The sequence below is a fragment of the Brienomyrus brachyistius genome, chromosome 8, assembly GCF_023856365.1.
Source record: "Brienomyrus brachyistius isolate T26 chromosome 8, BBRACH_0.4, whole genome shotgun sequence".
Lineage (NCBI taxonomy): Eukaryota > Metazoa > Chordata > Actinopteri > Osteoglossiformes > Mormyridae > Brienomyrus > Brienomyrus brachyistius.
Genome location: NC_064540.1, coordinates 23,674,115 through 23,687,870, shown reverse-complemented (window position 1 = coordinate 23,687,870; position 13,756 = coordinate 23,674,115). Strand labels below are relative to the sequence as shown.

The following is a 13,756-nucleotide window of genomic DNA, read 5'->3' as shown; positions in this document are numbered from 1 at the left end:
TGTCCTAACAGCGCACCAGGTATTTCCGTCTCTTATTAATGACGATTTTATGTGACGTGAGAAACAGTATGGATGAATACGTCCGAGAACCTTGGTAAAGTAGCATATTGAAGCTTTTGTGAGCGGATCTAATGACATATTTGGAATGCTCATAACTTGTTGTCGTGTTTAGACACGACACTTCACTTTCATTGTGATAGTTTATAGTGTGGTGCTATTTTTCCATTTTAAACAACTGTATTTGGCCGGGCTATTTTCCTGTATTTCCCCCTGATTATTTATTTTTCTTATTTTGAGGGGGCGGGGTTGTCACGGAGATAATTGTCCACATACTGATTTTACACCGTTTACTGTTGTATTTCGACACGAATAAAATATCTTATTTAACACAGTTGCTTTTTATACGCGATGAAGGTACATTTAGAAGGTTAAACAAAAGCCTTCATTGAACAAACAATCCGTAATGTATTGATGTTTATACACACAAACGAAGCTATCCGAAACGACATGTTCTGTTTTTCTCAAATACTTCTATAGGCATATTGGTTTAACTTCAATTTTAGTAAACAAAATACTGGTGAATCGTTACATGTTAATGCCATTGATCCAGCCCATGGAGGATCGTGGATGATTGTGGCGGTGCCTTCACCATGGGCGCCATCGGCGGGGGCGTTTTCCAGGCTGTCAAGGGCTTCCGAAATGCCCCGGCGGTGAGTGTCGGCCGCTTGGCCTCTGGTCAACTGGGAATTAGGACGCAGAGGTCGGGAAACCATACGGCGTTTGTTTGTGTGTGTGCAGGGATTGCGGCACCGATTGAGCAGCAGTGGGAACGCTGTGAGAATGCGAGCCCCACAGATAGGAGGTGAGCTCTACCTATATATACTATACACTTTATGAATTAAGTTGCTACTCGGTGAAGGAAGAAATAAAACAATATGCATATCACATAAGACAACCAAATTATGTATATATTCAGCCTCTCCTATATCCAGTACAAGTGAAAGACAGAGATCTGTCTGGAGTTTGATAAATAATGATCCTCTGGTGTTTCTGCCCTCCAGGAAGCTTTGCTGTGTGGGGTGGATTGTTCTCTACCATAGACTGTGGTCTGGTTCGTCTGAGGGGCAAAGAGGACCCCTGGAACTCCATCACCAGTGGGGCCATGACGGGGGCAGTGCTGGCAGCAAGAAGTGAGCCAGAATTTCCCTTGTTCATTTTCAAACCTTTTATATACAGTAAAATCCCATTATAACAAACTTCAAGGGACCTGGCAAAACAGTCTCTTATATCCAGAGTTGCTGTATGCCCAGAACACAACTAGAGGACACCATTTACTCATGCCACGCTCCAGTGGACACACTTGTGGTAAAGATTGTTATATTGTATATGTAGTAATCTAACTTTTCTGACCAGATGAGTGACTATTAATAATCCCGACTACATATCTGCACTGGATATCACCGGCACACCACGCGCCTTGTAGGCGGAGCTGCATATCCGTTATAGCCGAACAAAACTACAGCTAAAAGCAGCCCTGTGAACCAAATTCTTTGTCCGTTATAAGCGAAATTTCGTTATATACGAGTCCGATATATCCGATACTTTTTCTGCATGTTCGTAAAGGCGCACGGCCGGGACCAGTGGAACTCGTCCGTTATAGACGATATTCCGTTATAGGCAAGTCCACCATAACGGGATTTTACTGTAGTCCATTATTGAAGATTCTAACTTTTCTAAAGAGTAATTGCTCTTTTCCACTGCCACCAAGAGCTGAGCCGTACCCAAGCCATTCCATGAACTGACGGTTTTCCATTGTAAATTATCTGAGCTGTACCCGAGCTGTACCAGTGTTGATTCCATCAGCACCATCTGATGGGTTGAAATGCAGAGAGATTCCATAGATCTGTGTTGATATGTATGGATTTTCTGAAGGGAAAAAGGACATATTTTATATATTCCTGATTATTAGTAGAATCACACATGGCAATGCATTGATGCATTCCCAATAACATGAAACCTGAAAATTTCCAGCCACCTACTTAAAGTCCTACGGAACAGGTGAATGGAATGGATTCGTAATGCAAATTTAAACAAGCTAATGCTAATTCCGCTAGCATTTAATTCTAGCATAAAACAACAAATCTCAGACTTGCCTGCGCTTATTAGCACATAGTAAATCATGATGTACACTGTGTGAACAGCAAATAAGCCTGTCTTTGATTTTACATCATTGTCGCTCTCCAAACCTGACAACACCTTTACCAAGCGGACTCTTCTGCAGTGGAAGCCACCTGGAACTAGTTTCTCTTTGTAGTACAGGTCGGTTCCTGTATGGCAATGGAAAATCGCCATAAGAGAACTGTAGAACCTGTTGTGTTTAATGCTCTTATTTTTCCCATCATTGACCAACCCTGCCTTGACCTGCTGAATCTTGAATCTCATTGTCTCCTCTTTGAAGGTGGCCCCCTGGCTATGGTAGGGTCAGCCATGTTTGGTGGAATTCTCCTGGCTCTGATTGAGGGGGTTGGAATCCTACTAACCAAATACACAGCACAGCAGTTCCAGAACTGTGAGTCGGGGGTTTGGGATGCAGTAATGTCTGCTAGATGGAGCATGTGATGGCTCTGGGACATGGCTCAAAATTCTACGCGAGCTACCATGTGGCAACCATCGATGTCATCTTCTTTCTCCCTAGCGAGCCCCTTTATGGAGGACCCAAGTCAGCTTCCCCCAAAGGACACAACTCAGGGCTACAAAGGATTTGGACAATACCAGTAAGCTTGGAGAAGCTGGACTGGAGATCGAGATCAGGGGTGTGTGGCCTATTCTGATCCTCAGAGACATTTGGATATGTTGACAAGCCTGTGCTGAGTGAGACATGAAATGTACACTCTTGTACATCGGAAGTCCTCATATATTAACCCCCTCCCTGAGGCCAGGCTGCAATTCATTTTCACTTTTATATTTCTAAATGTGTAAATACTTCTCACCAAAGACTTGGCAATTGCTTAAATACTGAACTTGAATCACTGGAAATTTTTACACCATGAAGTTGGAGTAAAGTGAAGGTTTGATATGCATTTCAACCTCACTGAAATGGACAGAGCCTTTATCCTGAGGGGAATATCACGTAAGGATCCATGTAGCTGGCTCACGCTTCATACCCACTACAGGTTTGAGGGTGAGGGAGAAGCAGTAGGTTTTACTGAAAGTTTGGAGAAAGGTTAATTACACACGCACTATGTTGTTATAGGGTTGGTTTCTAATCTTTTGTTACCTTACTCTACTTCTTAAAACCTACTTCAGTGTTGTGAGTCCCCCAGTCTATAACAGCAGGAGCCTATCTAGGGATTCTTATGGCACCATGTATCACATCTGACTGAACATGTCTTCACTTACTTGCTTTTTCTTTAAACCCATGTCATATTTTTACCTTTATATAAAGCAGGAGAATATTGCAATAATAGGTATCATTTAAAAAGGTAAAACAGAAGGATCCTTATGGGTCTGAATCAGCAACCCAGTGTTTCTCCCCGGTTGTCTTCATGTCTCCTCCACACTCTTTTAGTGTGATTTATAAAGACATTTTAAAAGTATACTTGTGGTTTGCTTTTAAAAGCAGTGATGGAGAGGATAGTCTGACATGAGTTTATTTATTATACAACAGTAATACTGACAGTTTGAAATTACAGCAAAGCTTTTGAAGAATAAAGCATTCTGTGGTGCTTTTAGTGGTTTTTTTGGTTCATTTAAAATGTGTCTTTGAGTTGCTTTACTAAAAGTTTCATCCGTTTTTTTAACACAGAATTCAATGTATTTAGTTTGCACCGAAATTGCCATTTTGTAAAAATTTTGGTGTCGTTTAACTATAATGCTCTGAAAATTTCAGTGCACATTGTTATAAACGCCACCATTGCACAACATTTATCACAACGATGTGTAAAGTTCTGCTCATGATGATAAAAACATCAAATTTCCAATGAGATATTTCATTGGCGATATCAGGGATGGTGATGTTCACAACCTGCTCTGTTTTTAAAATGAGTCCCATCCCTCTGTTATATAATGTAGTAAAAATGTTATCACATGTGTCATGGGTATTACTGAAGTGTTCCGGTGCTTAAAACATGGGGGGGTTACTGTGTAGGCTTGGTTTCAACATTGGCAGGGACCATATCAGCCCTGAACCACTGAACACAGGGTACTACCAGAATAGTGGTAGGAAGATGTCCTAACTGTCCATACCCAAAGCTATGCCTTGATGGAGGGTGATCACGGGGCATAAGAAATGACCTGCTGTCAGTACCCGAAATTGCACTGGCTCATTGGTGGGGCTGGAGTAAGGCTGTGTGGATTGATACTGAAATATTGATTGCTTCAATCAGGATTTTGAGAAATGACTGTAATGTTCAACCACTGATGTTTAAATTGGTCATTTAAATGTGTATATTATTATAGGACATGAATCACCTGTAAGGGGAGAAGTAAGAGGAAGACATCCCCCTCCCCCGCTTCAGCAGATTTTCTGGGTTGGGCTGGCGCCGGACGTCAGCGATGCCAATCTTGGTATTACTTTATATTGGAGATCGAATAGTGCGAATAACACTCGTCTCTAGATCGGAGGCAGTCTAATGAGGCTCAGAGGTTGTGACGCTGACAGAACCAGTCAATCCTGCAGACACCATAGGTGCCTCCCTAGAGTTCCAAACTTCTGAGGGGGTGCCAACTTGCCAGCCAATTTCCCTTTGCCCCAGACAGGGGGTGCTGGTGTTGGTGCTCCCCTAGGGCACCCCATCAGCTAGAACTGGCCCTGGACACTGATAAGGTCACAAGGGACAACAAACGAGACCCAGAGATACCGCTAATGAGGACTCATCAACCTGGACATATTAACAGGACAGTGATCTCTACTGTGGTTTCTCGTTACTCATATATGCATAAAAAAGGAGATGGACAGCCACACAGACCATCCATTTATCTTCCAACCACTTATCCTGGTCAGGGTTCCACTGATCTCTACTGCTCGCTTAGCCTATTCCGGAGCAAGGGAAGTTACTAGGAACACATACTGTAAGGGTGCTAAACATACAAAACAGCAAAAATGATGGAATGTCCCTCAACAACTGTTGTCAAAATGAGGAGACAACAGACAATACAGGGCCTGTGTTTTCAAATTTCATCCCACCTATGAAAATCCATCCATCCATTTTCCAAACTGCTTATCCCAGGAAGCAATGGGCATGAGGCAGGGAACAACCCAGGATGGGGGGCCAGCCCATCTCAGGGCACACTCACACACCATTCACTCACACATGCACACATAAGGGCAATTTCGCAAGTCCAATTAGCCTCAGCATGTTTTTGGACTGTGGAGGAAACTGGAGTATCCGGAGGAAACCCCACAACGACATGGGAAGAACATGCAAACTCCACACACATGTAACCCAGGCGGAGACTCGAACCCACGTCACAGAGGTGTGAGGCAACAGTGCTAACCACTACACCAAACAAATATCAAACCTATGTTAATTGTCTGAGAATCCTTAATTCCTACTGGAAGCACATATCCGTGGCCTGTTTTTAATTTATAAAAATCACCTTAAACACTACAGGAAGAACATATTTATGGCTTATCTTTAATAACTACAGGAAGTACATACAGTGTTTTAAATCTTTAATATATTGTCGTTGAAAACACAACAGGAAGAACATTATGGTGTGATTTATAGCAAGGTTATATTCTCAAAGCAGGCGCTGGTAGCAAGGGCATACATTTAGTTATGGGCGGCAGGAACGTGTCCCTGCCAATGTTTGTGGAGGTACCGCGTGTGTTTATGGGGGCGCGGGTTCGAGGCCGATTTAGTCCCTACCAGTGTTTAAACCAAATCTATGTCCTTGGCTGCTATGATACTCTCTCAAGGTAGGACAAAACAACAGATATGGCTGTAAATTTACGCTACCGATAAAATATTTCAAGCCGTAAAAACCTGCCTGTACTGTCTTGACACTCTTACATACAAGTTATAAAAAGCACTTGATTGGAGCTACAGAAATGTTAAATTAAAGGCAATGCCCTTTCTGGCGGGGGGAGACTTGGCTAGCCATTCCTTCTCGGCAATATAAATTCGTTAGAATTACGTACTTGCCTTTATGGTCCTGTTTACACCTTGTTTTAAAACGCATCTAGGACGATCGGATCGCAAGTGGACAACGCTAAAAACAGGTGTAAACGACCACCAAGACTTACTGTCATCCGATCACTTGCCGAGGTGACTTATGAGGCATTTAAGCACTTTTACAGTGTAAACTCTAACGCCACTTAATGCGTCCCCGACAAGGCCAGTAACGAAACCTTGGAGATCCCAAGACGCATTTAAAAGCAAATGCAAGGGGCCCAAGTTTCCTTTCCAGATGTCGATAGAAACTGGATGTCGTGCCAACTACCTCGGTAATCCATGATCTATAAAAATCGATTATTTGCCAAAGCCCTCCGAAATAGGGTCTGGAACCAAGGGTTGCCAACTCTCACGCATATCAACACTCATCTTTTCTGTATTTCACGCTCACGCAAGAAATCCTCCGGCAAATCTATATTATTTCATTATAAACTTAAATTTAGCTATACCAAAAGTGTTGAAGTAGTCTGAAAACCCTACAGACTATTTAAAAGGTAATAAAAGTCCTACATACATTTAAATGCGTGGACAGACATGTCTCGAATTGAAAATCTCACGCCAGCCAGCTGAACAAAGCTGGCAATTCCGAGAACTGCCTATGGTTATACCCCATGTTTAAAGTAGAGAATTCTAAACAAAATTGGAAAAAATGCTCAACAGCTACCCTATTTGAAATAATCGCTTTTTACACTGGTTTTTGGTTCATCCTGCTGCTGCTCACGAAGCGCACCTAACAGGACTCGCTCTCGCGTCTGCAGGGCGGAGCCCGAAATGCATCTTGGGAATCAGAGTCCGCGTCTACCTCAGTCCTGCGGAGGTTCCACGATGGCGGACGTGCAGCCTCCGCCCCTGCGATCCATGGACGATTTTATCCTGAGCTCGGCGCGGTTCGCTGTGCCCAATGTGCGCGATCTGGAGCGACTGAACAACCGTATAATCAACAACCTGCTTTACTACCAGTCCAATTATTTCCTGTCAGTGCTGATTTTCCTGGCCATAGTCGGGTAAGGGGTGTCGGATCCCGTGGTCCATGATGCTGTCATTGTATTGGCCTGGAAAACAGGACATTTTCAGAAATTTTATTTAGCCGATTTATAATCCGACCTCTTATAGTGTGCAAACCTGTGTATACCTGCGTACAATGTATGTGTACAACTGTAACAGTGTGTATGTGCATTGTTAGGCGTCTCTCAGACTGCTACCTGGGTGATGGTCTGGGTACATCGGGAGTGTATTAAGGTTAAATTTACTCTTCCTTTCACGCCAGATCTAGAAACGGACCTTACTGTAAGTTATTTAAAACGTGAGTATGTGACTGAGTAGAGCAGGGAGAAAAAATGAATTGTATCTGGTGTGCTTCACCTGGTATTAATCCAGAGTTTCGTCTCATTGGTTGCAGTACTATTAAATTGCTTACATGAGTCTGTATTTGCACTTAGTTGTCATTGCATTGAACACCTGCTTGGCAAAACTTGGCAAAAAATTCTGGGGTAAAAAGACATCCAGCTTGCTTGGAATCTGTGTTTTCATTGTCAAAGTTTAACCAACCTACCTGTCCCTTTGCAAACTATGTACTTAAGTGTTTCCCAACCTGGTCCTTGGGAACGTTGGGATAGTTCAAGTTTTTTCTCCCTCCCAGCTCCTTGCCAAACAGCCCACACAAAATCATGGTCACCCTGAGAACTGGGTTGGGAAAGGCTTATGTAGTTGATAACAGGTTAACGGATGATGAACGGATGGTGACCTCACGATGTCCGTCCTTGCAGATATGTCCAGCCCCTGCAGTTGTTTTTGGGTGCCACCGTGGTGACGTTGGCCTTCCTGGGGTTTGTTTGGGCAGCGGAGAATCAGGCCAGCATCAGGCGCTTCCGGCGCACCCATCCCTCGCTCTCGCTGTCAGCCATCTTGGGGGCCAGCTACCTGTTCCTGTCAGTGCTGGGTGGCGTGGCTGTCTTCCTCTTCGGCATCGCCTTTCCCATACTGCGTCAGTTCCTCACAATTCTTCAGCCAACTTGTTTGTCTTTTCTTTAATGCCTGTCTAGTGTCCCACTTCGTTGGCGCCTCTTAGTGTCCCAATGTATGGTCTGTGTCATGTTATGGTTCCTCATTCTCCTCGCTCATTGTCACACTGTATGGTATCAGTGTTGACTTTTGGTTCCTCAGTATCCCCGTCTCCTGTGGCAGTGTCTCCTTGTCCTGTCTCACTGTCCCACTGTATGGTATCAGTGTTGTCTTTTGGTTCCTCAGTGTCCCTCTCTCCTGTGGCAATGTCTCCTTGTCCTGTCTCACTGTCCCACTGTATGGTATCAGTGTTGTCTTTTGGTTCCTCAGTGTCCCTGTCTCCTGTGGCAGTGTCTCCTTGTCCTGTCTCATTGTCCCACTGTATGGTATCAGTGTTGACTTTTGGTTCCTCAGTGTCCCTGTCTCCTGTGGCAGTGTCTCCTTGTCCTGTCTCACTGTCCCACTGTATGGTATCAGTGTTGACTTTTGGTTCCTCAGTGTCCCTGTCTCCTGTGGCAGTGTCTCCTTGTCCTGTCTCACTGTCCCACTGTATGGTATCAGTGTTGACTTTTGGTTCCTCAGTATCCCTGTCTCCTGTGGCAGTGTCTCCTTGCCCTGTCTCACTGTCCCACTGTATGGTATCAGTGTTGACTTTTGGTTCCTCAGTGTCCCCGTCTCCCGTGGCAGTGTCTCCTTGTCCTGTCTCACTGTCCCACTGTATGGTATCAGTGTTGTCTTTTGGTTCCTCAGTGTCCCTGTCTCCTGTGGCAGTGTCTCCTTATCCTGTCTCATTGTCCCACTGTATGGTATCATTGTTGACTTTTGGTTCCTCAGTATCCCCGTCTCCTGTGGCAGTGTCTCCTTGCCCTGTCTCACTGTCCCACTGTATGGTATCAGTGTTGACTTTTGGTTCCTCAGTGTCCCCGTCTCCCGTGGCAGTGTCTCCTTGTCCTGTCTCACTGTCCCACTGTATGGTATCTGTGTTTTCTTTTGGTTCCTCAGTGTCCCTGTCTCCCGTGGCAGTGTCTCCTTGTCCTGTCTCACTGTCCCACTGTATGGTATCCGTATTGACGTTTGGTTCCTCAGTGTCCCCGTCTCCTGTGGCAGTGTCTCCTTGCCCTGTCTCACTGTCCCACTGTATGGTATCAGTGTTGACTTTTGGTTCCTCAGTGTCCCCGTCTCCTGTGGGAGTGTCTCCTTATCCTGTCTCACTGTCCCACTCTATGGTATCAGTGTTGACTTTTGGTTCCTCAGTGTCCCTGTCTCCTGTGGCAGTGTCTCCTTGTCCTGTCTCACTGTCCATTCTTTTCTAAGACCAACTTCCTCCATCTCTGTGAGACCATAGTTGTGAATATTGCTAGTATCTATCAGCTCAGTTTATGTGTACAAGAAATCATTTTTTCCCCATATCCCAATAATTTGGACTTCACTGTATGACTTTCAAATGAACTTTACATAGCTACATGTATCAAGTTCAAGACTTTTATTGTCATTGTTCAGTTGCCTGGACAACGAAATTAGCTGACAAATGTATGTTGCTGCTGTGATGTATAAGAGCACCCAGTAACGCCCCCCCCATTGTCTCACCAGTGGTCTTGATCCATGCTGCAACACGTCTCCGGAGCCTGAAGAACAAGTTGGAGAAAAAGCTGGAGAGCATCGGGCTGAAGAGGACTCCCATGGGTCTGCTGCTGGAGGCCCTGGGACAGGAGCAGGAGGCGGGATCATAAGGCTTCAGGGGACCAGGGGGAGCAGCTGGAGTCAGTTGTAGATCCCTCGTCGTACAGTTCAGTGCTGTAAGGAAAAGACTGAGTGCTGTCCTCACCACTCTGGGGCGCTCTCCTGGCTCGCCATCATTTTCTGATGCTAAATCGCTTCGATTGCTCCAATATTCCAGGTTTTATTAATCATTCCTTCACTCACGGGGCCAGCGTGACACTTTAAAGCACTTAAGCGTATTCGGAAAGCTGTTTGTTTATAGAAGTCAAACTGGAATTATTCAGTGAGGAATTAAACCTAAGCAATGCCCTTTGTATGTCTATTGAAGGTAAAAATTTGCTTAGAGATCAGTGTTATAGACAATATTGTCTTTTAGTATTAACGAATATGCACATACTTTGATCCGAGACCATTTCCCATAACACCATAAGGACAGTTAATGTATATGAAAATGTAATGAAATCATGTCTGATACTACATGCAGCTAATTGTCTTGTGGTTATTAAGGAGAAACTCAGATTATTGACAGACATATAAAAATCTAGCTGTTATTTCTCCTGTTTGAACACCATTGGTGTGAAGTCGTTAAATAGAATGCTAATTGAGGTCCTTGTTGCTTTCTTTGTGAAAGACGATATTGGCCTGAGAAAATGTGATTCATTCTGATCACGAATCAGAAGACTCCAGGACCTTTGCGTGTGCCATCTGTTGAACTTCTAAGTTTGGCCACCTGGTAAACATGTGCCTTTAGCTTTTAGCCTGATTCTCAGATTACATATTATTAAAAGGTGTGAGATTCAGAAATTTCAAAATGAGGGTACTTAGTTATATTGTCATATCTTACCGCACCCATTGAGTTCCTTCATAGAAGCTCTTGACCAGAATTAGGTTAGATTATTAGAGTTTACAAGGCAGGAAATGCCTGCACATTTTAAAACATCTTGTTATGGGTTGTGAGACCCTGATAGCTAACTTAGTCTTTATGTCTGCATGGTAATGAACAATGTTTCTGTCTTTCTCAGTATCTTAGGAAACTTCTTACGAAGTTTCTGTTTGAAGTGCTTGTCATGTGTCATATCCCAAGCCGTCATTTCACACCCGTGAGGCCAAACTGTATTCCTCCTGCAGAAGCATAAGGAAGCGTGTAAACACACACGTAAACAGCAGTACAGAGTTTTTCCTGTGCCTCATGCTTTCTGAACCAGCTTTTTGTAACTGTGATATATATAAACAGTTTAAAGCTAATTCAGCTGGAAAGGTCACACACGTATCTTTAATAAACACTAATGTTCTCTGGATGCTCATTAGCTAACTGACCACAAAATACAAAAAAAAGGCTTTTCTGTATATGTACACATTTTACATATATACATTTTTTTTTTTACAAATCATGACTAAAGTATTTCCATTAATAACCTTTTGAAACAGGAAGGTTTGCATAAAATCATACTGTTGTCAAACTGACATGTAACTGTGCGCTTACAGCAGGCCAAGCGAAAAGTATTTCATCTTCTGAAGTCTGGAGCTCTTCCGCTGCAGGCTGTACTGCGGTACCCTGTAATGATTTACTGCACAGCTGGCTGTTTCAGTCCGTCCGCTAGTGTGACTCGGTTTCGTTCCATAAGCTGTATTTGTTTACCTTTGCTGGAATCCAGTTGATCCTCTTAGATTCTCATCATTGGCTGTCCGTTGATGTAACTGTGCTGTGCTCAGAACAATTGTGAATGAAGGACTAGGGCAAGGCCCGGTTCAGTTAGTCTGGAGTGTCACGGGTCCTGTTGTACTTTTTGCCATGAAGAAACTGTTTGAAGCTTCAGTGCTTGAAATGGGGAAAAATAGGTGCCGGCGCTCCCCTTGTTACTGAGTACCGGGTGCGGGCGCTCCCCTTGTTATTGAGTACCGGGTGCGGGCGCTCCCCTTGTTATTGAGTACCGGGTGCGGGCGCTCCCCTTGTTATTGAGTACCGGGTGCCGGCGCTCCCCTTGTTATTGAGTACCGGGTGCCGGCGCTCCCCTTGTTACTGAGTACCGGGTGCCGGCGCTCCCCTTGTTATTGAGTACCGGGTGCCGGCGCTCCCCTTGTTACTGAGTACCGGGTGCCGGCGCTCCCCTTGTTACTGAGTACCGGGTGCCGGCACTCCCGTTGTTATTGAGTACCGGGTGCCGGCGCTCCCCTCGTTATTGAGTACCGGGTGCCGGCGCTCCCCTCGTTATTGAGTACCGGGTGCCGGCGCTCCCCTCGTTATTGAGTACCGGGTGCCGGCGCTCCCCTCGTTATTGAGTACCGGGTGCCGGCACTCCCCTCGTTATTGAGTACCGGGTGCCGGCGCTCCCCTAGTTATTGAGTACCGGGTGCCGGCGCTCCCCTTGTTATTGAGTACCGGGTGACGGCGCTCCCCTAGTTATTGAGTACCGGGTGCCGGCGCTCCCCTTGTTATTGAGTACCGGGTGCCGGCGCTCCCCTTGTTATTGAGTACCAGGTGCTGGCGCTCCCCTAGTTATTGAGTACCGGGTGCCGGCGTTCCCCTTGTTATTGAGTACCAGGTGACGGCGCTCACCTAGTTATTGAGTACCAGGTGCCGGCGCTCCCCTTGTTATTGAGTACCAGGTGCCGGCGCTCCCCTTGTTATTGAGTACCAGGTGCCGGCGCTCCCCTTTTTATTGAGTACCAGGTGCCGGCGCTCCCCTTGTTATTGAGTACCGGGTGCCGGCGCTCCCCTTTTTATTGAGTACCGGGTGCCGGCGCTCCCCTAGTTATTGAGTACCGGGTGCCGGCGCTCCCCTAGTTATTGAGTACCGGGTGCCGGCGCTCCCCTTGTTATTGAGTACCGGGTGCCGGCGCTCCCCTTTTTATTGAGTACCGGGTGCCGGCGCTCCCCTTGTTATTGAGTACCGGGTGCCGGCGCTCCCCTTGTTATTGAGTACCGGGTGCCAGCGCTCCCCTTTTTATTTAGTACCGGGTGCCGGCGCTCCCCTTGTTATTGAGTACCGGGTGCCGGCGCTCCCCTAGTTATTGAGTACCAGGTGCCGGCGCTCCCCTTTTTATTTAGTACCAGGTGCCGGCGCTCCCCTTTTTATTCATTACCATTCATTACCCACTTCAAGCACTGCGAAGAATGGTGGTTACCAAAGTCATTTTTCAGTGTAAAAAGTCGATATCTTGTTTGGTCGATATGCTTTCATCAGTGCCCATTCTCCTCTGTGTTTGAGTGTGCAGGTGACTTTTTATTTGGGGTTTGAATTCATTCTGTAAGTTGTGCTGAAGATTATGGATCTACTTAATAAAGTGTCACCCCTGGAAAAACAGTCTCTGCGTGTACTTCTCGTTTCAAAAGCAATCCTGTACTAAGGATCTATGGGGGTGTCACCTTTTCATTGTAACCCTACATGAGCACATTTGTTAAAGTTTGGTGGTTGGATGACTGTGGTGCGTAAGTTATATTTAAGTTCCACTTAAAAACGATTCCTACCCTTAAGAAACATGAACAAATTAAGTATGTAGACATCAACATGTTAAAATCAACATGTCTTTGTAATACTGAACTAATCTAAGCTCAGTGACAATTGTAGATATCTGTTGGGCTCACCTTTGAGAGGATTCAGCAGTTTACAAATGATAGAGAAAGTTCTCAAAAGTTTATAAAACATTAGACAAAAGTGACAATTTCCATAGAAAATGCATAATTTTACTTAATATTGATTGTTAAACAATCTCTGGATAAATAATTACCTAATACTTTTTTTTGGTGCCATACAGTAATTCGGCCCTATATTATAACTTTTTCTTTGCGCGTATAGAGAACTGCCTTTTGCTTCATATTAGAATTTAGTGATCATCGTTGACACACTACTGCACACAAC

The 13,756-nt window shown here is 44.8% G+C and overlaps 2 protein-coding genes across 2 annotated transcripts; both read left to right on the top strand.

Moving 5' to 3' along the window:
* Window positions 1-43: 43 nt before the first annotated feature.
* timm17b (translocase of inner mitochondrial membrane 17 homolog B (yeast)) lies at window positions 44-3,731 on the top strand. The gene is made up of 6 exons (XM_049023732.1): window positions 44-94; window positions 611-710; window positions 799-862; window positions 1,062-1,190; window positions 2,459-2,569; window positions 2,696-3,731. Exons 1-6 carry the CDS (start codon window positions 69-71, stop codon window positions 2,776-2,778), a joined length of 513 nt encoding a protein of 170 aa, XP_048879689.1. The 5' UTR covers window positions 44-68; the 3' UTR covers window positions 2,779-3,731.
* A 2,580-nt stretch (window positions 3,732-6,311) lies between these two features.
* praf2 (PRA1 domain family, member 2) lies at window positions 6,312-13,199 on the top strand. The gene is made up of 7 exons (XM_049023506.1): window positions 6,312-6,448; window positions 6,935-7,180; window positions 7,943-8,160; window positions 9,768-12,023; window positions 12,376-12,439; window positions 12,472-12,823; window positions 12,920-13,199. The coding sequence occupies exons 1-4, from the start codon at window positions 6,384-6,386 to the stop codon at window positions 9,905-9,907; spliced, it is 669 nt and encodes a 222-aa protein (XP_048879463.1). The 5' UTR covers window positions 6,312-6,383; the 3' UTR covers window positions 9,908-12,023; window positions 12,376-12,439; window positions 12,472-12,823; window positions 12,920-13,199.
* The last annotated feature ends 557 nt before the right edge of the window (window positions 13,200-13,756 follow it).